This window comes from Salvia hispanica, chromosome 4 (assembly GCF_023119035.1).
Source record: "Salvia hispanica cultivar TCC Black 2014 chromosome 4, UniMelb_Shisp_WGS_1.0, whole genome shotgun sequence".
Taxonomy (NCBI): domain Eukaryota; kingdom Viridiplantae; phylum Streptophyta; class Magnoliopsida; order Lamiales; family Lamiaceae; genus Salvia; species Salvia hispanica.
In genome coordinates, this window is record NC_062968.1 from 18,004,326 (window position 1) to 18,028,140 (window position 23,815).

Below are 23,815 nucleotides of genomic sequence, written 5' to 3' on the forward strand. Positions count from 1 at the left end.
AATATTAAATTTTTGAACATAAAATAGAATTATTTAAACATTACCTTTAAATGTTGGGGATATTGACACCCGTAGAAGTGCTCGGATTATTAAAAGCATTACTAATATTTTTTAAATGCGAACCCCAAGCAGTGGTCGGCATTTACCAACACAAAAAATGCTCGGAATTACATAAAATTTATAGTAAAATAATAATTATTCAACAACAAAAAAAATTTCAAACATCCCAATATTTTTTAATTGTATAAAAAATATCTAGAAAAATTTTCATGTGTGAAAATTTTTCGATCATTCATCAAAAATATTAAAATCTATTTTGAACATAAAATAGAATTATTTTAAACATTCGAGACTATCCAAGTGCTTGGGATATTCGAAGCACCTTAGACGTCTCGGAATTATGTAAAAGCAATACAATATTTTTTACGAAATCCGGAGCACCAAGCAGTGGTCGGCTTTACCGCAACAGCTCGGATTTAAAATTACTAAACCGATCACGTATTAAAATACATTGTCACGAGTTGAACTTTTGAGAAAAACGCTATTGAACACGAGATAAGATTAGTTATAGTCTTTAATCACAAGTAATCATCGTGACAACCATACGAACCATAAAGATATTGCTATTACAAATCGATATCATAGGCGTCGCTCTACCAGATTGGGCACTCCAAACTGAGAAGCCACGGAGGAAGCTGCGGGTTTGATGCTAGTCATTTTAACGAGAAATGAGAGACGAGAGGATGAGGTCCCTTCTAGTTTACATGTGGAGATGCTCCTTCCCAGGAAAATGAGTTTAGAATATTTTGCACTGATGAATTGTTACTTACACACTTATTTTTATTTTTTACGGACATCCGCTTTTAATTTTTGTTTTAAACACACTTATATACTTTAGAATATTTTGCACTGATGAATTGTTTACTTACACACATATTTATATATTTTACGGACATCCGCTTTTAACTTTGTTTTAAACACGCTTATATACTTCTAGTTTCCATCATTCATCTTCTATCACTCGTAGTACTATTTAACATATAATATATTGAAAAGTCGGTAACATAGAGAATCAAAACAAGTCCAACAAAGTATTGAACGAAACTGTCAAAAATAAATTAAAAATAAATTTTCAATATATAGGAAAGGTAATAAAATAAAACTATAGTAGTACTAGCATTTAACCTTAAAAAACCTGAGCCGAAATTGATTAGATAATTTGGCTTGAAGTTGCTTAAGATGGTCTCTATGAGCTTCTAACTCAGCCTTGCTCATAACCGGAGCACAAGTATTTAATTTCTGAAATTCGTCGCAATTATCTGCAATATATGTCATTGATTGGATGATATTGTTCGCAGAAGACCCTCGAAACTCTAAAATTTTGAGACGTTGGTGCGGACATCTTTCAGGTTTTGGTGTTTCATCTTTAAATTTGTCAAGAAACTGCATGCATGTGAGAAAACATAAAATGACATTAGTAATGAAAATATAGGCCATTTTTACATAAAGCGATTACACATGTTACTCTACAAGAAATATATACCAACCTTGAATTTGAATTTCTTAAGACAAGGACATGCTTTTATTACATATGTTACTACCATGAGATACCCATGCTTATACAATGAGCTATCTCTGATGATTAACTCCTTGAGATTAGGCATTTGAGGAAAGCTATTTGCCACAATGTTCTACCAAATTAAGACAACCAATCAACCATCTTATACATATATATATAGGCTAATTATATGCATATAAGCAAAAAAGTTATTTTGTGGGTAATGTCTAACCTCAGTGTATGAGAGAGACAAGGTAAGTTTCTGGTGTTGGGAAGTAATACAACAGACTTCAAAAGCAAAATGGTGCATAAATGTTGCCACAACAAGTTTGGGAACATTCTTGAACCATAACTGCCCCGGATATGCATCGATCTTAACTTCAGAAAGATATGGAGCAGAAATGTTAATAATCGATTCGTTAAGGATGCAATAATGTAGTTGAAGATACTCCAACATGAGGGTTGTGCCGCATAGATAAACATCAGATGTCAAAGTTGAGCATCTGATAGTCAGTTTCTTCAACAAGGGGCAATTTCTTAGGAACAAAGAGATATCGCCACTGCTCACTTTCATGTTTATCAAACACAATTCCCTAAGATGTTTCATAGGTCTCATCTCTCCCAACATATCTTCTAACACAACTGCTTGCTTTTGTCTAAGGCATGAAAAGCTCAACTCCAATCTCTCAACTTGTCTCGACCACACAAATTCGAGCCATTTGGTGATTGTGCTTTGTGCTGACTTATTTATGTAAAAACAGATTCTAAACTGTTTCAGGCAAGGGGCTTGATGCGATTCCAGAGCCGAATTTACCATTTTGACATTTTGGCATGTCTCGAAATCCCATGAAGTGTGCTCGATTTCAGTAGTTTTCCGGACATAATTACGGTTGAAAAGGTCAAGATTAGGAGTGTGCTTCCACAAATTCGGCCATCGGGAAGAAAGAATACTAGTGGCGGCAGCTTCTCTCGTTGATAGGAAAGACAGGATCGTGAAGAGGATGTCATCAGGTAACTCACTTATCCGGTCAACCACTACTCCATTTCCCTGCTAAACATCAACAGAATCAAATCCTAGTCAATATAGTACGTCCTCCGTCCCATTATTATTTCACTTTTCGTGTATCCCATAAAAATAATCTAATCATTTTTTTTTCTTTCTATCACTCTTTCTCTTTACTCAATTATGCACTAAAACTTGTAAAGCCCCCAAAGTATCGATTTTTATGGGACGGGTGAGTATAATTTTTGAGTGACGACGGCTGGCTATAGAAAGCTTACCTGTTTCTTTTTCTGTTGCGGTTGTTTCTGTCTCTTTTTCTTACGCTTGAAGGGCTCCAGCTGGTTTGAGTCCATCAATTTCTGTGAGATTTCAGAAAAAGGGGCTAATTTCGCAGGCCTTTCGAAATTTGGGATTAATTTCACTATCCTTTTGAAATATGGGATCGTGGCATGCAAATTTTTTAGAATAAGGGATTTTTGAGTTTTTATCTATTTTCACTTCTTTTTTCTTAATATTTTTATCACAATATTTACGAATTGGCCAAATTACCCCTATTATTTTCACAAATTTTGATGTTTTACTACCCAAATTTTCACAAATCTGTCGCCTTCACCCTCATCCTCTCGAGAGATTTCGGAAAAAGGGGCTCAATTCGCAAGGCTTTCGAAATAAGAGATCGTGGCGTGCGAATTTTTCGAAACATGGGATTTCGAATTTTCATGTATTTTCACTAATTATTTCTATTATAATATTTGCAAATTAACCAAATTACCCATAATATTTACAGCATAATTTGAATTTTTTTTAACTCCAATTTTAGAAATTACCACTGCCGCCTCCACCCTAATTCTCCTCCTCCCCTTTCTCTCCCATGATCCATCTAAAAGAAATTCAGTTAGAAAAAACTCAAATTCCTCATCCGTCATAACACAATTGCGTCCTCTTTCCGGCACACTAGATTCTCGACTCCTTCTCTTTTCCCTTTCGATCTCCTCTCTCAAAAGAAGATCTTGGCGCCTCTTCTTCTTTTACGGGTTGCCTGCTATCCTCCGAGGGCAGCTGCTACTGCTGTCCGCAGTCAAACTGCCGCCGTTGCCTCCAGCAGGCGTATATTACAGCTGCTGCCCGGTGCCATTCCAGCCCGGGCAGCCTCATTTTTCCCAGTTAAATTCTTAATTCAATTCCGCGTTCTTTAAGGTTTGACTTAATTTGCAGATTACATGAAAGAAAATTGGAATTGGATGTTGGGACCTTTACAGTTAGATTAGCAAATGGTTTATGCAATTGTGAAGGAATTTGGCCTTGGTGGGTGGAGGAATTGAAATGGGCGTTTTCCGCCATGAGAGCGTGGGAGGGTTTGGAGCTGGAGATGGTGGTTGATGGAAAAAAATAAATCAAAATTTGTGTTAAAAATTATTAGGGATAATTCGGTCAGTTGTTAAATATAGTGAAAGAAATAATATAAATAATAAATGAAAATACATGAAAATTTGAAAATCTCATATTCCGAAAAATTCGCACGCCATGATCTCATATTTCGAAAGGGCAATAAATTTAATGTCAAATTTCGAAAGACCGCCGAATTACATAGCACATAAATTATTTGAGAAGGGAAGGATTTGTTAACTGGTTTGCAATCGAAAATTAAATACTTAGTTGTACACAAATAAAAGAGGATGGAATAATATGTTCACAAAATCATCACCTCTAATTTCACGCTAATCATCACCTCTAATTTCACGCTAATCATCACAAAATCATGATTCGATAATTCTTAAGAGTAAAACTTTTATAAAAATAAAAAACCTGTGTGAGAAGAAAGGTTTCTTCGAAAGGTAATAGTAGTAGTTGTCGGAGGCCGGCTCGCTCAACCCTAAACTAAACTATGATACTTATTGATACAGATTGTGTGATATTTTCTTATGTAATTGGATTTGGTAGTAATGTAATTAAGTTAGTTTAGTACAGCCTGAGTATGCGTATTATTCGGCTCTTTTCATCATAATGCTCAAGGAAATTAAATATTATAGTGAATATCAATGATTCAAATATGTTACCAAAATTCAATAAGTTATAAATAATCAATCAACGAAAACTACATTAATGTTCCAACCCTAGTGCAGTTTCAATTGGGTTAAAATAAGAATAAAGAGAGTGAGTTGATTTAAAAAAATTAAAGAGAACAGAATCTCAAAAACAAATTGACACAATTTACAGTGGGAGAGAGTCAAACTCAAGCACAATATAAGAAGTGGTAACATCAGTGGACAAACCTCAAACAATGAAATCCTAAATATGAAACAAAGAATTCAGAGCCAACATATCAAAAGGATTTATTGTACAAAAGGAAACCCCTAGAAAAATAAACATCCGGCAAAGTTAAATATGATTCACACTAATTTTAAACAGCTAGGAAGAATGTGACAAAAGCTAGGAGCCAGCAGGAGAGCCTTTGGAACCAAACCATAGGCATTTATCCTTCACAGCTTCTGACTCATTTGCATACTCTTTAAATCTGTATTCTTCTTGCTTGCTTGAAGAGGGCACTTTCCCCTCGCTGTAGCACTGGCAGCACAGGCTGAAGTGCCCTTTCGTCTCCTTGAAACGCGACCCAATTATGGGATACCGGCAGGTAGCACAGACATGCCTTCCATGGCGACTCCTATCTCCGCTCTCGAGCTTCAACAGGGTCGACATTATGCTAAACCCCCATTCTTGATCATCAAACATGGCAATGAACTCTGTCGACGAAACCAAGGAGTTGTCCGTCTCTCCATGAATTTCCAAGATCTCACTTATCCCATGTGTGGGAATGTAGATCGTCCTCAGCAGCTTGATGTATTTCTGAGCATCCGATTTTTTTATCTGCGTACTGCCTTCGTTCACAGGTCGCCATAAGAGTGACTCGTATGCAATTTGCTTCCGCTTGTCTGCAGAGCCACCGCAGAGAGGGGCAAGAACGGCGAAAAACATGCCCAAATCCACCCTGCCCGACTCTGATTCGTCCAAAACGCAGAGAATTTTCTGGTTTATAGCTTTGACAGCTCCCACAAAAGTTTCTGGCTTCAAGAAACTAAGCAACTTGTGGAGAATTCCTTCTAGCGAAGCTTTGCGTATTGACTTTTCAGGCATGCCGCTGCCAGAATAGGAGATGGGCACATCCCCTTCACTCATTTCTTTCTTGATAAGCTCAACCTCACACCGGTTCAATCGAGTGATCCTCTGAAAGTTTCTGATGTCAAGCGCGATGGCTAGCTCCGGCCTTAGTGTGGTTTTCTCGCCTACGACCTTAAACTTTGAGGGCTCCACGGTGATGAAGGCTGCCTCACCATTGCCATTACCATTCCCCCTCAACTTCCTCTTCTGTAGCTGCTTCAAATGTGCTATAGCATCGTGCAATTCCACTCTGTTGGTCATCTTTAAAGCTTCTTTCAGAGCTTTCTTAGCATCCTCAGTTTCTCCAGCTCCTAACAAAGAGACGGCCTTATTCAATTGCGCCCTCCAATGGTTTGGACACACAGCCAAAACCCGAGTATACATCTCTGAGGCTCTCTGATACCTACCCATATCCATATACAATCCTCCCAAATTGTACAAAGCATCCACATGACCCGGTTTCAGATCAATCGCCTTTTGGAACTCCTTGATAGCATTCTCGTCATCACCCATGGCATGCAAAGCCGAAGCCAAATCACAATGTGCATCTGCATAATCGTTCTTCATATAAATAGCCTCTTCCAAAGCCTTCACAGCTGCCTTATACTCCCCTACACCAAACAGAGCACTTCCCAAAAGCTTCAACGCCCGGAAATGAGTGGGACACAGAATAGCAGCCTCTCTATAATGCTCACAGGCACCAAGCACCATACCTTCTCCTTCAAGTGCAATCCCTAAATTCACATGAATCTGAGGCAACAAATAAGCCCATTGATTCCCACCAGCCTCTGCTGCCTCTAAGGCAAGCAAAAACTCAGCTTTCGCCTCACTATGCAAACCAAGAACATACAAACAATTCCCTGCTCTAAAATGAGGTTTCACATCAAATGGTGTAAGTTCACAAGCCCTCTTGAAACTTACCAATGCCTCCTTAAATAGGTAATGCTCGTATAGCACACGACCAATAGCCATTTGGCCATCAAACGCCTCAGCTCGTGATCGTGCCCTATCCGCCCTCGACCTCAACACCCCCAACTCCTTCACAAAAGCCGCATAATCCGCAGAGGACTCATCCCAAATAACTCTCTTATCCGATATCTCACTCGATGGGCCGAGCTCTCTAGACCATCCTGGATCGGAGAAAACGTCTGAATTGTCATTCTTTATCTTCCCATCCTTCATTTGCTTCATTTTCAACCTGTTGATCAGAATCTCCAGATCATCAACGAGCTGCCACGTGTCGTCAAACACAATGCCGTGGTTAGGGGAAGCAGCCCAGGCTGCAGTCCGCTGCTTCTTGTGGGGCTCCATCACACGCTCGTCCGCGACGGAGGAAGACGACGCCGCCTCCTCAGAAGCCTGCGAGATTCCATTCTTATCTTCCGATGGCTTGAGCTCGAGCCCGAGGGCATCGAAATCTCTGTCCACGTCGCCAGCTCCGTCGTCGTAGGTGCGGAGGAGGCCGTCAAATGTGAGGCCTTTCTCGCCGTCGATGAATTCTCCGTACGTGCGGAAAACCTCGTCGAGAATTGCGCTAATCTGTTCGTCGCTGAACTTAACCCTAGGGTTAACGGCCACCACAAGCGCCGCCATCTCCTCGCGGTTCAATCCCCCATCTCTGTTCACGTCGAATTGCTGGAAAATTCGCTTCACTTTCTCCGATCTGCTCCCTCGAGTCGTCATAGCTCGGTTTCACCTCGATAATCTAGGGTTTCAATCGGGAATGTTGGCTGAATTGGAAATCTAATTCGGAAAAGTAAGCTCGAGGGAATCAAATTGAGAACAAAGGGTGCCTAAATCAGAGATTAGATTGACCTAGGGCTTTATACGAACATGATAAACAGTTGGGAAATTTTCCAAAATCAGCTGAGAATTGAGAGATAAATTTATAAGCTGCTTCTGAAAATGGGAAATCTGGGATTTGAAGCTAGGTAAGAGAGTGTACCTCTGTATCTGGATCTTGAGAGACAGTTAGGAAGAAAGAGAAACAGTCTGCAGCATTGGTTTCTCTCTAAATTCATTTTTCGTTTTGTTTTTTCATTTTCTTTTGCTCATTATTTTATTGTTTCTTTTCAACTCAATTTTGCCAGATTAATTGTGGCTGTGATGATTGAATGGGTATGTGGGGCGAAGCCAGACTGGGAATTTAATCTCTCTTTTGTAGGAAATTAATTTTCATTTTTTATTTGTTTACTTGTTTGGTCTTTTTGGGGGTTAATAAATAATGATGGCTTAGTGGGTGTCATTATTGTTTTAATAATTACTAACGTAATTTAATGAAGTGGTCGTTGGGTGCAACAAAGAATTAAAGGGAAATAACGATGAAAAAGTATTAAGAATAGGGCTAGAGAGTTAATGTCCGATGGCAGGTCTCGGGTTCAAATTCTTTGTGGTGCGGCCCTTTAAATTCATATTCATTTACCTGCTGGTACTAGTGGTCATGTCTCCTTCGCCAGTCATGAGAAAAGGATAAGAATATTATCAAGTTCACAAGGGTCGTTTGATAGCGGTGCCCAATGAATTGTAGGCACCTCTACCAAACATGTCCTTAAAATGGAAGTAACGAAGATTAAAAAAAATAGATCTATTTAAATGTAGGCACCTCTATGAAACATGACCTCAAAATGAATGTTCTTCTCAGTATTTATCGATTGATTGGATGATTATAACGAAACTCTAATTGAGTCACCATCACATTCCATTGGTGCATAATGAGACTATTATAGATAGTTTTGAGCATCCTATGAAGTGTGACTGATAAATTTAAATCTATCAAAAAGTAATAGTTTTTGGAATATCATAATTATAAATTTATGCGATCTGTTCAAAATAAGGATTACCAACATGAGTAGCATTCTAGATTTTTTCTGCGAGGAACCAAAAAAAAACGTATTTTTCTAGAATTGATCATCAAATCCTTATTTGAGAGCTTGAGGCAATCCAACGATCCCAACACTCACACCCTTCCACATAGGAGAGGCATCGAAATTTGTTTCGACAATGATTATTATATTTGAAATATTGAGTATGAAATTTTAAGATAGCTATTTTCTTGCAAGCATCTCCAGCCATTTAATTAAACTCAAATCCATTTTTAGTGTAAATCTCACACTAAATATTAATTTTACTCCAACTATTTACACTAAACTCAAACTTAAAAGAATATTCTCTATATTATGCTTTCTTTACTCACAAAATTTGAGAATTTTTTAGGTTTTGGTTTAGTGTAAACCTAATAGGTATTTTTTTTCTCAAAAACCAAAAATAGGATGGGTTTTTTAGTACTATTGGAGCTAAATACCTATCCCATTTTAGGTTTTAGTGTACCATTGGAGATGGTCTAACTACACGAGGTTTTGTAAAAAAAATAACACCAAATATCAAAAATTCAATAATACTCTGTACAAAAAAAAAAATTAGATTAGTAGAGGCTAAAACCTTTCTTAATTCTACGTGTGTCACTTAATACTCCCAAACCAAAATTGTGTCAATAATCACACCTTCTGACCAAATGCATAAATGCATTGATAAGATCAATTTGCCTATCTACCTAAGTTTTATTAAAGAAAATGGTGTACTACAATCTCGTTGTGGGAAACATATCTAAGAAATTTCGGAAAAAGCTACCAAAAACTTTACGAATTGTGACATGCAAATATAGAAATGGTCTATTAGAACTCCTGTAGTGGTAGATTAGATTTTACTTTTCAATGATCTCGTTTGCTTTTTCATCCACTTTTTTCATTAAATTACGTTGGTAACTTAGGGTTAATTATTTCTTGGATATGGTTACATACATTTTACTTTAATTATTTCATCTTCATTGATGATGATGATGATGATGATGATGATGATTTATACTAATTCAGTCTATAAAACTTTTATTAGGTTCAGTAATCCTTTTTGAAATTTACTGACATATTCTCTCAATTTGCCATTGAATATTCTATATATTTTTCGGAATGTCTACGGTTATAGTATGTCTCATCATATTTTTTTTTCATATTATATTTTTTATTCAATGTCTACCATTATAATATTCTATATTTACTGATTCATTTCACTTGCAATTTATATATTGTACAAAATTTAGTGAGTGTTAATGAAAAGTAAACTTTTTTATGACAAAGATGTTCAAGGGCTGGACAATGCGATCAAAATCTAGCAAAACAACCAAACACACGAGGACTTTTCAATGGTCACTCATCCTATAATACTATTCTCACTCAAGCAAACTTAATTTTGAAGTTGTATTCGGGTCCGATGCATCAGTACTAGTATGATCACACACCTAATGACAAGTAGACATAACAATTACTCGTAAATCTTGCAGCAATGGTAAGATTTAATGCTCATGTCTAATTATCAAAATTCTGGAAATGCTCATTTGAATTGGTTTTGGCCTTTCTGCGATTTGCATATAGTCTTTACATTTTCTAAGTATATTGTAATCTAATCGATTCAGGACCACAGGCTTTTTCCAAAACCCAAGAACACAAAGGAGTAAGCTTCAATTTTATTGTGGTTGAAACTTGAAATGATCCCACGTTTTTTAAATGAAAGCCTACATTCGCTTATGCCTACTCCCTAATCATTCAATACTTATCACTAAATATTCTCAGCTACCAACTCATCTATAAGTAGTAGTCATTATCTCCGGGGGAGAGGTAAATAGAAAGGTAAACTAATAAAACTACTATATTTATCTTTTTTTTATGAAAAATCATTCTCCAAGGGGAAGAGGTATTTGAGAATGTATTATACATTTTTCCCATTTTGAAGAGGTATCTTTACCCCTCCATCAATGAAGAGGTAAAAAATCATTCTCCAAGGGAGAAGGTATTTGAGAAGGTATTACACTTTATGTATTTTTAAAACTTTTGTACTACTGCCTCTGTTTCTTCATAGTTGAGGCGGAACTTTTCGGCACGGAGTTTTAGAAATGAATGATGGGTGTGTTAAATAAATAGATAAAAAAGTAAAAGAGATAAAAAGGTAGAGAGAATAAAGTATAAAGTGAATAAAATAGTGAGAATAAAGTAAGAGAGAGTAAAATAAGAAAGAGAAAAAAGTTACCATATATAAAAATGACTCAACTATAAAGAAACTTCTCGAAATGGAAAAATAATTCAACTATAGAGAAAGGGAGGGAGTATTATTTTATTTTTTTTAAATGATATACCTTTCTATATACCTTTTATCTTTTGAGTTGATTGAATATTAAAAAGGTATATTGCACTTTTTGAGAAGATATAAACACGATATACCTTTTTCATTTATCTTCTCCCTTTGGAGTTGGTCTTAGTAAGTCAATAGATACTTGGGTTTTGATTTTTTATTTGGTATAGAGAAAGTAGACTAGTGTATTTTTATTTTCTGGAAATATGGATATAAATCATTTCCACTCGAGAAACGAAACTGCCTTAGGTCGTGCGTGATATATATTCTAAGATCTTTTACTTCACGGAATGTATTTGAAATAGTAATACAGTTGCAAATAATCTAGGGTAACAATCACCTTACACCTTTAACTTGATTTAACTTTTATCCACCAAACATCATTAGGGTTTTAATCTTCGTTTTAATCTTTACTTCAATCTTGGTTTTAGTCTAGGTTACCTGGTTATAATTTCGATTTTGATCTAGAGAGTAGAGACTACCAAGTGAGCCCTAGAGAGACTGAACACGAGATTCATCAACATGTCCCTCTTAGGTAAAGACAAATCTAACAGATAGGAAGAAAAGGAGAGTGCACAGAGGAGATGTTCATACTTCTCATGTGAGTGTTTGTGGGGTGGAGAGGTACACAGAATTTGTAAAGCAGAAGGCAGAAGTTGGCGAATCTAATTCTATCCTTAGCCTAAAAGATGGTCGGTCCAACATATCAAAGCTCAACCTACAATCAAACTATTCAAACTAACTCATCAAAACATTTAAGTCTAGTAGCAAAGAAGAGCATGACTATGAGTAATTGAATTAATGCATAGTTGATCTTAAAAAGGAAAAGAATTAATGCACAGCAACAGAAACAAATAATAATGCTTAAGATAATGATATATGTGCAGTGTTGACACAATAATACAGGCAATGGTTTCCACAAATCAAATTTGGTCCTTCCACAAAACACTAACATAAAAGTATTAAACTTTATTCCCAGAAAAATAAACTCCTCTACATCCTACCAACATAATATCATGTCAACCCTCGATTCCACTGGCAAACCACTTCCGACGTGCACAAAATAAAATTTGAGACTCAGTAGCCATGGCCAAACTACCATGCCAAACAGGGATAAGATACTTATAATTCTTAATTAAGGAAAGAATAGCAACTCACATCAGCCAAGATCAAGATTTTCTCATCTAATCTGCTCTAGACTGACCAGCACGAGATGAGAGGATGATGCCAACAATGAGACCGTAGAGAGCCAAGGCTTCGGCGAAAATGAGGATAAGAATCATACCGACGAAGAGCTTTGGTTGTTGTGCATTGGCTCTGTCATAAAGAATAGTCGAGTGTTAATACCAGTGTAATCTCATACAGCCAATATGCATATAGAGAAAACATAATGTTACTCTCTTCTTCTGGTTGAGGAAAGTAGTTACAATCAAATGGAATTGCCACATAGATGCAACCATATTTTGACTGAGAATGAAATTGGCCAAAGGTGCACTAAACAAGAGAACATCTTATCTATTTCCCCAAAACCCCACCCCTCAATCCCGGACCTCCTCATATTTCACCAGTTAACCTGAAGCTAGCCTTAGTAGCATAACATCTGGGCAATGTGATGCAAAAGCCATAGTAATACTTCTAAAGTTTATCCCACTCTCATCCATTCTAACTGAAAAGAAGCAAAATTAGTAATGACCTTGATTACTAGAGCATGAATCTTAATGCAAGAGTGTTTAATTCACTAATAGTTTTGAGCAGTAAGATCAAGTAGCCTCCAAATGAAATATCCAAATGATCTGAAGTAGGAATCTCAACAGCACAAGAGAAAACACAACAGTAATTGCAGCCTTACAAATTATACACAGGCAACAAATGTCAAACAGTCATTATATACCAAACAACAATTTCCGTTTCAAATAGTCTAACTAAGCAAATGATCAATAAATCACCATCAATACACCTATCATGGAGACCAGAGTTAAGACCATCACACTTAAAAAATTACTGTAACCTAATCCAAACGAAGGATAAGAAGGAATTCATCATTCAACAATTAATTAGAAATATTGTAATTTGACAAGGATCAAGGCAAGGGAATTACCTAACACCAGCATCACCAACGATTCCGATGGCCATACCGGCGGCAAGGCCGGCGAGACCGCAGGCAAGTCCAGAAGAGAGGTGAGCATAGCCATCAAACAAGTAGTAAGACTTGGCCTTAGGGTTAATACCTGTGCTAATAATCACAGCAATAATCAAACCATAAATACCCAAAACACCAGCCATAACCACCGGAACAATAGACTTCATCACCAGCTCCGGCCTCATCACGCCCATGGACGCCACTCCGACGCCGCTCTTGGCGGTTCCGTACGCCGCTCCCATACCTACACCGCAGCGAAGAGTAATCAGAAACAGATTCACAACAGCCATAAGTTTAGATCTGGAAAGGAAGGGGCGGATCCATGGATGTAGGGGAGCTTACAGGAGAAGACTAGAGCGGCGGCGGCGCCGAGGAAGCCGAAGAAGGGTGCCGTTTCATCGCCGCTGAAGGTAGACGACATTTTCGATCGGTTCGGATTGGTGCAGAGATGGGATCTGAGAGGATCTTCTCTGGAGAGATGATTGTTGTATTTTAAGCTAAATTGTGGAATTTGATAATTATATGCATCTGTCGATTTTGTTGATTTGATTGCGGAGGAGTGGAGGGCCTCTTCATCAACACTGTCATTTACACTTTTACCCCTCAATCGTTTTTTGCCTTTTCCCATTTTTCTCTCTCTAAATTCCGTGCCTATTTTGAAATGGTAAAATACTGTAACTCTATTTCTCATTTACTTTGTAACTCTATTTCTCATTTACTTTTTCCAATATATATGTAACTTGCTACCTGAAAGAATTTTTCCAATATATATGTAACTTGGTACCGGAAAGAATAAGAAGAATAAGTTTGTCAATAAAATCATCAAATAAATGCATCAAACTGGTTCCTTCAAAGAGTAGAAGTTGTTATTGCTATTGTATATTGAAGAGAAACATGGTATTGTTGGAAGACAAAGTTTGTCATAATTGCATAAATAAACAAGAGCTATGTGAATGTTGACATATGAAACGTCTTATTATGTTATTGATTAAGAGCATCCGCAATGGTCGACGTATGAATAAGATCAAATAAAAATAAAGAAGTTCTAATACATTTTGTAGAAAGTAGCCCAGACTATTTATAATTTGACATTGAGATCGGAGTTCAATATTAATTTCAATAATGGCACAACTTAATATTTTATAAAGTTACAATTAAATTGAGATCTATTTAGCGAACAGATATATCCAAATTCAAATCTATTTGTTCCTAACTTTTGCCTGATATTTTATTAAGCTAAAGAAAAAGCAATGAAGATTATTTTTTGTGAATACCAAGTTTATACATTGGTGAAGAAAATAAAACTAATTCATAAAATGCTACAAGGAAAAGTGGCAATTCTTTACACAAAATTCCTATTATTTGTAACGTGGTGTCATTTTTGTTTCGACAGTAGTTGCTCGTTAGAAGGTGGAATATGGGTATCTGACTCCAAAGAATGGTGCAAGCAATCATCATCATTCTTCACGATATATTTTAAGTAAGCATAATCTATAACTTTCTAGTAATTTTGCCATGCTAAATTGCTAATATATTTCAAATAAGCATAATCTGTAACTTTCTAATAATTTTGCCGTGCTAAATTGCTAATGAGTGTTTCCAACATGCAAATGTTCTTCAACAAATACTTCCCTTCACACACAAAAAATTACTACTATGATGAGTTTTTTTGCTTAATTAACCAGATCAACTTCGCTAGAAAATCAAGTACGTATTATATTGACCTTCGAAAAAAGGTACTCCTATACAAATTATATTAATGTTTAGCCTTTATCTTATTGAGTACTCCATATGTAAGCTTTTAAGTATTATTTAAGGGGTTTTTTATTGTTATTTAAGGGTTACTTTATTGTTCGTATGTTCCTTCCTCTCGTGAATTTATTTAGGCCTGTCAAATCGGGTACCCGCAGATATCCGATCCGAAAATTTCGGGTACCCCATCCTGAATTTCTTAAAATTTAATATCCGATACCCTATCCAGAAATGATTTCGGAAACCAAGATACCCGACTCGGATATCCAGTCCTGAAAAATCGGTTATCCATTCCTGATTTTGGATTTTTAGTTTATTTTATTTTATTATTTGTTTAAGAAAATAAGCTACAAAATTTTAAAAATGCAAACTTGTCGTTCGAATTTGCTACAAACTTAAAATAGTTCAAATTTAAGAGAAAAACTAGTACAAATTTTTAGAAATAAAAAATTCATAAGTTTTAACATCCCTTATTCATCCATAATAAACATCTCCATTCATACATTAACCCAATATGACTTATTCATTCGTAATAAACATCTCAATTCATTCATTAACCCAAAATATGACTTAAGAGTGAAAGTTTTTGGCAGTACATTTAATTTTTAAATAATAAAATAAATATATTTATATTAAATTTTAAAAATAAAATATTAAAAATCAGGTAATTCCCGATAATCCAGAAATCCTATTGCGAAACCCTATCCCAAAACCCGAAAAATTGGATATCCAATTATCCAATATTTCGGGTTTGGATATTGCGTATCCAATTCCCGATATCTATTTTGACACCCCTAAATTTATAGATACTTAAAAATCTTTATTAAAACAATTAAATGTGGAGAATCAATACAACACTTCACACGATAAATTTTAACATTCGGAAGCTTGGATTTGGGCCCAAAACTAAAATTGGAAATTATTTTATAAAGTTAAAAAAATATCCTAATAACCACAGAAAGAAAGACATGAACACAGCCCAGATTCGTATTTACCAGTTGTTTCACGTCTTCATCGCAATATTTTAATTTAATAGTATTTGTATATATATTGCTCACGACTATCCAAAAGATAGAAACAATAGAATTCAAAAAAATATATCCATAAACTGTAGTCAGAAAAAGATTCCGTAACGAGAATCTGTAAATTTACAGAGACAATTACTGAATCCAAACCAAGTATAGATGTAAAGCCCTAACAACAGGACAGACTTAAAGTAACACTATCGAATACTAATAGAAACCCTAAATTGAATGCATTAAACACCAAATCAAGCACGCTCGCCGCGAATCCGCCTAGCAAGTTGAATATCCTTAGGCATAATAGTAACCCTCTTCGCGTGAATCGCGCACAAATTGGTATCCTCAAAGAGCCCAACCAGATACGCCTCCGCCGCCTCCTGCAGCGCCAGCACGGCGTGGCTCTGAAACCTCAAATCGGTCTTGAAATCCTGAGCGATTTCACGAACCAGTCTCTGGAACGGAAGCTTGCGGATCAGAAGCTCCGTGCTCTTCTGGTATTTCCGGATTTCACTGTTGAAGTAACAAATTAGGTTAAAATCTCGGTTTCTATTGTTGCAATTGCGATTAGATTCGCAAGAGAGGGGTTAGGGTTTACCGAAGAGCGACGGTTCCAGGGCGGTAACGATGGGGCTTCTTCACTCCGCCGGTGGTCGGAGCTGATTTCCTGGCAGCCTTCACAAATTAACCAAAAATCAAATCAATAAACACAATCGAAACAGTTTCGAAATAAAAAACAATCGAGAGCATCAAACGGAGATTGAGAAATTAATGAATCTACAAACCTTTGTAGCGAGCTGCTTCCTCGGAGCCTTTCCTCCGGTGGATTTACGCGCGGTTTGCTTGGTACGAGCCATGTCTTGAGAAATTCAAATTCAAAGCTGGGATGCTGAAGGAAGAAACGAATTGAGAGGCCTGCGATGATAAATTTTGAAACGTGGGGAGGGGTATATATAAGGAGGTGGGGTGTAGTTGGAGACTTGGTGCAACGGCATTCTGAATATCTGACGTGGGGATTATTTGAAAAGTCGTGGGTATCCGTGACTTTCCTAATCTTGAATCTCATTGGTCGATATTATTGATGGAGGGCTCTGATTGGTTTTTGGATTCACGCGGATCGTCACCGAGTTGTGTTTTTAATGTCTCTTGCTTTTGTGGCTGCTGTTTTTTCTCTGACTCGGTTGAGTGACTTGAGTCGCATACCGGTTTACCCACTCGCTCTTCTTACCTTTGCTCTTTTTTCATACGGAGTAATTTTTTTTATTTATAGCACCATTTTAGGAAAATCAAATCAAATTTAAAAGCCTCGAAATCTGATGTAAATGCATTTTTTAATGGGAAATTGGTCTCTAAAATCATGAACTTTGCTTAAAATTTGGTATTTCTCATGAACTTTGAAATTGGTATATAATATCACGAACTTTGCATTTTGTTTGGTATTTCCCACGGCATGTTTATTGCTATATTTGACTAACTTACGAGGCTTTTTTATCATACTTGGCACAATTAAATCAACGTAGTTTTCAACGTGACTTTTTATGCTACATGTTATGAACTTAAAAAGTGGTTTCAAATATTATAAAACATATCAAGGTTGCCTATATTAAATAAGATTTTGATGAAAATATCTTATTTGAGTGAGTTTGGGAAATACCAAATAAAATGCAAAGTTCGTGATATTATATACCAATTTCAAATTTCATGGGAAATACTAAATTTTAGGCAAAGTTCATGATTTTAGAGACCAATTTCCATTTTTAGTATGTTAAAGTTATTTGTAATTTCTCACTACAACTCATACAACATCATACCTCTGCTTGTTAAGTTATTTGTAATTTATGCAAGTCACTAAAATTCATACAACCTCGTACCTCTATTTTAGTAAAGTAAATTTTATTTTTGATTGTCATCCACTTTACGAGATTAAATCATTATAAATAACAACATTACTTCATTAAAAATCATAAATTTTGTAAAGTGAAATATATTGGTATTTATAGAGTTTGAAAATTACAAAATCATATATATTTTCTAAAAATTACATTAATTATACACTAACTATTGCATAATTTGAATTAAAAAAAACAATTTAAAAATTAATGTGTAATTAAAAATATTAAAATAAATTATTTTATACATCAATTTGAATTCACAATGAGAAAAAAAATAAAATAAAATCTTGCAGTGTGGGATTGCGCCACAACACATCCCACTCTACCACCCTTGATGCGAATCGGGTAGAGCTAAACCAAGGAAAGTGAGGTGAAAGGGTGACAAAGAGCCAAGCCGCAACTGGGGTCAGATTCGAGCAAAGATTCTCCCATCCATATGATGTCCAAATGCTTGTCAAACACCACCATTGTCTTCGCCATCGAAAGAGCTTCGCGTGAGTACCTTGCACGCTCAATCGGAGCTCGGATAAGGAAGTTATGGTCGTTTTACAAAAGCCGCGCAGTCCAACAAGCAAAACGCCCGACGACAGTGAAAACGCCCGGCCGAGCGTTTTATGTCCGAGAAGACTTCAAAAAGGCGGGATTTTGAATTATTTTGAGTGCCTTTTCATATTCCAACCCTAGTTTGAGTGACTTTTCATCTCCCAATCTCCCACATCTATAAATAGGGCCTTATGTATCTTTTGTAATAGATTAGAGATTAGATTGAGAGTTTAGATAAAAAGAGTGTCTCCTTTGTGAGAGTCCCTCCCCATATTGGGTGAGATGAATGTTTGGAAAAATCCATGGCCGGGCTATGGTTACTTGGTGGTTGGTCCGGGGTTAGCCACATGGTAAATTCACAACTAGCACCATGTAGCTAGTGGCGGAGCTTGAGTGAGAGTATACCCTAGGGGCGGAGCTCGAAAGAGTATACCTCTAGTGGCGGAGCTCGAACGAAAGTATACCCTAGTGTCGTGAAGCTAGCGAGTGAGTCGATTTAAATGGTTGCTTGAATGAAAGTTGCCAAGGGTTGCCATCATCTTTTTGGTGGAGGTCCTTCGGTCTCCAAGAGGTCATTTGTTCACTCCTCAATTTCTTCAATTTCGATCCCCCTCGCCCTTTCTATTTTTGTTCTATCTTTTTGTGGGATGGAACACCTATCCTTTTTAATGTACTTTTTATTTAAGTTTCAATGTAACGTGTTTTTGTGTTATTGTTGTAGTGTTTTTAGCTTCTACTAGTTTTTAATTGTGTGTTATTTTTACAAGAACAAGTATTAGGCTAATTTTGGTTTCATTCCCAACACCCCCATCCACTTCGTGGGGTGCAACACCTCCACGACAATGCTTTTAGAAGTCATTCATCCTTAGCGGTGGAGGAGCCATATGGGAAGAAAGGGTATACTGTATAGCTTTACCCAAAATTTAATTTTTATAGTATGTGAGGATTAATCCAGCGGTATTCACACCCAATTTCATGGTAGTGGCGCGGGGTCGATATTCTTGATGCTTTTCTTTTGTCATATTCTTATTTTTTGTGTTAAAAATACTCTTAATCTCTTATGCATGGATCTTCTTATATAATTTTATATCTTTATCTTTTTTTTCTAATTATTCTAAAATGAATTCAAAAATGCATGGGTCTTATATTTCAGTTTTTTCAAATCTTTTTCATTTTATAAGTATTTGTTAACTTTTTAAAATATTCTAATGCATTTGGAACTTATACTGCAAAAAAAATTAACATGTTGAGTATATTTCTTTTTTTCTATTTTTTCAAATATATTCCACATCCTCATGTTGTTTTTAATAATAAAAATAAAGTTATAGATTTTGATTGAGAAAACAAATTAAAGAAACGAATATATGATTGTTCGGATTTTGAAGCTCTCTTATACTTCCTTGTCTCACTCTAAGTGAAACATTTACTATTCGGCACATGATTTTATCGTTTTATTTGTGAGTGGAGTAGAGAGAAAATAAAGCTTAGAATAGCACAAAACAAAGAGAATTATGTTTAGAAAATTTGTCAACTAGAGTAACACATCAAAAAAAATTCTCACATGATTGAGAAAAGGAATAATTATTTAATATCGCACCCCCATATAAAAAATCTTGAATCCGCCACTGATCCTTAGTTAAAAGGGAGTATATGTTATAAACAAAAAAAATCATCATCTTATTATACCCCACCATCCGCTGGGAGACTTTCCTCTTATATTAAACTAATTATCATTTATTTACACCCTTAAATAGTATATCATGGAAATTAAATTTGACTAATGAAACCGTGATATATGCTAATGCATAATATTTCAATTGAAATGAATTAATATTAGCACTTATTGATCCTTATGGTTGTTTGGATATCTTGGGAGCTTATTTTGATACTTCCTTTAAAATTTAAATTTTGTTAGTTAACTGGTGAGAAAACAAAGTAATAAAAAAAATGACTCACTTACCTTAGGACGTCTCAAAAAGAACACGGCTCACTTAACAAGGGACAAATGAGTAATTAGCATTTAATATTGATTCGAAACCAGATTTTTGAGTCGGGTACTAGGGTACCCTAAAGCTTATCAAGTTCAGGTATCGAATAGTATAATTTTTCAATTTCGGTTTTGGATACCTAAAATTTTTGAATCGAATATCCACGTATACCCAAATTGACTGCCCTACTTAAAATATACTACTAATACTACCTTTGTCTCTTAAAAATAGATTTCCATTTTACGTTATCCCTTAAAAATAGAAATTTTTGAATCTTTCTATTTTGAGACGTAGAACCCACAATCCATACTTCCCTTTTTTTTTCTCTTCCTATCTCTTACTTTATCCATTTTTCTTTTCCTCCCTCTTACTTTATAATTATGCATTAAAACATATGTCGTGTTAAATGTTTCTATATGTTAAAAGTTTCTATTTTGCAAAAATGGAAGTAGTGCTTAGGAGTAATTCTTATTAGACATAAAAAAAAAGTGGATGAGCATCGTTAAAACCTCAGCTCAACTTATCCTTTTTATAGTACTACTGGTATTTTAGATTATGATTGTGGTGACGACGGCAACGACGACGAAAATAATGGTATGATGAAGGTGGTTATGATGAGGAAAAATAGTACTCATCATCATCATTATCATCATTACCTTCATCGTTGTCGTCGACAGCGTCACCATCAATCATCATCATCAGCAGCATTATCGTTAGAACATCTAGATCATTATCTGCTTTAATCTAATTGATGACCAATGTCATCTTGATCAAGTTCATTTATAGGAAATAGATTAATAAAATTTTCTCTCTGATTTATATCTTAAATTTATTCAACATTGCACTAGCTAATAGAATGTTGTTTATCTTTGATGTCCACCTATTTATAACTTTGATTTATCTATGTCAATACATGATCTAATTGTTGTTATTAATTTTCTATAACTTTCTAGTACTTTTGGCTATTTAAATTAATGGTCAAAAATATTTGTTCTAAAACTATAAGTTTAGATTATTCTATTCATATGATTACTATGAAAAATTATCTAGATTGTTTTGTACAAAATATGGAACTTTACTTTTTCTTCGATAATAATGTACTAGAATTTTATAGAATCAATAAACAACACTTAAACTTAAAATGATAGAATATTATAGATAACATATATGAGGCAAAACCTTTAACCATCAATTCCAATAAAATTAAATTATAAATAGTTAAAATGTAACTAAATTTTATAGATAGCAATCAGATCAATTATAACTTTATAAGTGCAAAGATCTTGCATGTTGATACATAAAAAATTTATAAATAAATACACATATGAATCAATGAGTGAATTTCATAAATTAATATAAACACAATGACTAAAAAATAATGAAACTAAGAAAAATAAAAAGAGTGATGATTGGCATCCCTGGATAGTTAATATACCACATTGAAAAAGGTAAAGATAACAAGGATGAAACTGAAAGCAAAGAGGAGAATGAAGATTAAGATGAGAAGTGTGAGAACTAGAGCACCGGTTGAGGAGATTAATTCTGTTTCTTCATTTATGCCACCAATATTATTATAGTAATATTTAGGATTTATATTTTTTATATAGAAGTGTTTTTTAAATGTTTGATAGCTTTGGTCTTAAATATTTGTATGAAGTTAGATTTATTATTTTAATTTTTTAATATTTAAAAATTTAATGAAAGTTGTTTTTAATTATTAAAATATTTAACTAATTTTTAATAATTAAAATTATATGAATTGGCAAATTACAAATTTAAGAGATAAAAAGGAAATGACAAAAACAATGTTTGATTTTAAAATTGGATTTCTAGTTCTAGTTCCCTCCAAGCTGTGGTAGGCTCCTATTAACTGGATATAATTGTTCACCATTGCAGCAGGCACTAGTTAATTGGATATACTTGTTCACCATAGCATGTTCACTCAAGAGAGTTTATATATTCCCTCCATTCCATTGCAAGTGATTAGCTTATTATAAGTGGTTGATTACTACTTTTAATAAAAGAAATACTTTATTAGTTTTTGTCTCTCCACTTAGTTCAATAAAAAACATTCACAACTCCATCTCATGTACAGACTTTATCTCCTCATAATTCCCACTCTCAATCTAATTCTTCCGACTCAAATAGCCTTCCACCTTGTCCAATTCTCATACTTGTACTAAATCATCTCCACCTCCTTTATTTTAGCCTCTTGTGACCAAATATCCTATGATCACAAGAGCTCAGAGACCATCAAGAATTTTCAAGCCCAAACTCTATCATAATAGAGCATATTCCACTATAAAAAAAATACGCTAATTACCAAGGGATTTGCCGTTGTTTATTTACGTCTTTTTTGAAGTGCAACATATCCAAACAACAAGAAGGATCAATAAATGCTAATATTAATTCATTTCAATTGAAATATTATGCATTAGCATATATCACGGTTTCATTAATTAAAATTAATTTCCATGATATACTTAAGGGTGTAATTAAATTATAATTAGTTTAATATAACACGTGTGATAACTCTTCAATTCAATATATTAAATATGTTAACACGATGATAATTTTTTAGTATAATTTTTTAGTTAGGACAATTGGCTATAGAAAGTTAACCTGTTTCTTTTTCTCATGCTTGCAGGACTGCAGCTGGTTTGAGTCCATCAATTTGGTTAACCGACTTACAATTGAATTACAATTTAAAATTTTATACTTCACAAAGTCATCGCATCAAGTTTCACACAAATTACATGAACATGGTTGGAGAATTCGGAAAAATACTTGCGTTTGTTTTCGGAGGCCGAATAATAGTGGGATATTTGCTAAACCCAAACTTATGCGTATATATAATTGTGTCAGTTCTTGAGGGAAAAAAAGTTTACATTGAAAGAGAGAAAAAAGGTTTAGGTTACGTGATATCTTTGATGTAATTTAGTTAATTTGGTTGAGTCAAGGAAACTAAATATTATAATGAGTATATTTGTTTCCTTATGAAATTGGAGACATCTTTGATTATGACATAATTTTAAAAGAAATATTATTATCTCAACATTATTCTCTAAAGTGTAAAATAGTAGTTAGTATAAATATTTCATACTACTATCAAATGAAAAAATGTAGTATCATTTTAATTTGTTAGATATGAGTAATAACATTGTTTAATTGGAGCAAAGAGCTACACAGTAACACATATCGACAAGATAATTAAAATACGATAGTATACAAATATAGGTTTGGATGAGCTCCTAGAAAATTAGAAATTGAAATTTCATTTATGTTCAAAATAGAAAAATATGAAGCTTAGATATAAAGAAGAACAAAATAGACTTGACAATTGTCCACAAATCCACCAGAAACAACCTTCACTCCTATCTCCACCCGTCCAACTCCATTTCCCAATTTTCCCACACTTGGAGATATTCATTGCATTGGAAAGCGATGCAGCAGCGAAAAATACAAACGAAAAAATGGCATAATAGCTTGGTGTAGCGATGTAACATTAAGAAATGTTGTTGAGAATGCTGTAAATATGTGCTTCCTCGGCATTGAATCGGTGGCTCTTAAATGTTTTTATTAACCT

The 23,815-nt window shown here is 34.8% G+C and overlaps 4 protein-coding genes across 4 annotated transcripts; all 4 read right to left on the bottom strand.

Moving 5' to 3' along the window:
• Positions 1 to 1,373: 1,373 nt before the first annotated feature.
• On the bottom strand, positions 1,374 to 2,914 carry LOC125220511 (F-box/LRR-repeat protein At3g26922-like). The gene is made up of 4 exons (XM_048122674.1): positions 2,840 to 2,914; positions 1,791 to 2,606; positions 1,612 to 1,691; positions 1,374 to 1,443 (listed from the first exon to the last, which is right to left on the bottom strand). The coding sequence occupies exons 1-4, from the start codon at positions 2,912 to 2,914 to the stop codon at positions 1,374 to 1,376; spliced, it is 1,041 nt and encodes a 346-aa protein (XP_047978631.1).
• A 1,871-nt stretch (positions 2,915 to 4,785) lies between these two features.
• On the bottom strand, positions 4,786 to 7,797 carry LOC125221882 (uncharacterized TPR repeat-containing protein At1g05150-like). Its single transcript, XM_048124194.1, has one exon. It carries the CDS (start codon positions 7,398 to 7,400, stop codon positions 4,992 to 4,994), a length of 2,409 nt encoding a protein of 802 aa, XP_047980151.1. The 5' UTR covers positions 7,401 to 7,797; the 3' UTR covers positions 4,786 to 4,991.
• Positions 7,798 to 11,742: 3,945 nt separating this feature from the next.
• Positions 11,743 to 13,548, bottom strand: LOC125223843 (V-type proton ATPase 16 kDa proteolipid subunit). Its single transcript, XM_048127139.1, has 3 exons — positions 13,378 to 13,548; positions 12,994 to 13,279; positions 11,743 to 12,212 (listed from the first exon to the last, which is right to left on the bottom strand). The coding sequence occupies exons 1-3, from the start codon at positions 13,454 to 13,456 to the stop codon at positions 12,080 to 12,082; spliced, it is 498 nt and encodes a 165-aa protein (XP_047983096.1). The 5' UTR covers positions 13,457 to 13,548; the 3' UTR covers positions 11,743 to 12,079.
• A 2,325-nt stretch (positions 13,549 to 15,873) lies between these two features.
• Positions 15,874 to 16,742, bottom strand: LOC125223311 (histone H3.3). Its single transcript, XM_048126392.1, has 3 exons — positions 16,592 to 16,742; positions 16,405 to 16,481; positions 15,874 to 16,319 (listed from the first exon to the last, which is right to left on the bottom strand). Exons 1-3 carry the CDS (start codon positions 16,661 to 16,663, stop codon positions 16,058 to 16,060), a joined length of 411 nt encoding a protein of 136 aa, XP_047982349.1. The 5' UTR covers positions 16,664 to 16,742; the 3' UTR covers positions 15,874 to 16,057.
• Between the last annotated feature and the right edge of the window lie 7,073 nt (positions 16,743 to 23,815).

Excerpts from the sequence above, each read along its gene's own strand:
- LOC125223843 (XM_048127139.1), bottom strand. The coding sequence starts at position 13,456 with ATGTCGTCTACCTTCAGCGGCGATGAAACGGCACCCTTCTTCGGCTTC. Across the intron at positions 13,280-13,377 it reads CGCCGCTCTAGTCTTCTCCT|GTATGGGAGCGGCGTACGGA; the intron begins GTAAGCTCCCCT and ends GCTGCGGTGTAG. Across the intron at positions 12,213-12,993 it reads GTTGGTGATGCTGGTGTTAG|AGCCAATGCACAACAACCAA; the intron begins GTAATTCCCTTG and ends TCTTTATGACAG.
- LOC125220511 (XM_048122674.1), bottom strand. The coding sequence starts at position 2,914 with ATGGACTCAAACCAGCTGGAGCCCTTCAAGCGTAAGAAAAAGAGACAG. Across the intron at positions 2,607-2,839 it reads CGCAACAGAAAAAGAAACAG|GGAAATGGAGTAGTGGTTGA; the intron begins GTAAGCTTTCTA and ends GATGTTTAGCAG. Across the intron at positions 1,692-1,790 it reads TGTCTCTCTCATACACTGAG|AACATTGTGGCAAATAGCTT; the intron begins GTTAGACATTAC and ends TTAATTTGGTAG.
- LOC125221882 (XM_048124194.1), bottom strand. The coding sequence starts at position 7,400 with ATGACGACTCGAGGGAGCAGATCGGAGAAAGTGAAGCGAATTTTCCAG.
- LOC125223311 (XM_048126392.1), bottom strand. The coding sequence starts at position 16,663 with ATGGCTCGTACCAAGCAAACCGCGCGTAAATCCACCGGAGGAAAGGCT. Across the intron at positions 16,482-16,591 it reads GGAAGCAGCTCGCTACAAAG|GCTGCCAGGAAATCAGCTCC; the intron begins GTTTGTAGATTC and ends TAATTTGTGAAG. Across the intron at positions 16,320-16,404 it reads CCTGGAACCGTCGCTCTTCG|TGAAATCCGGAAATACCAGA; the intron begins GTAAACCCTAAC and ends TTACTTCAACAG.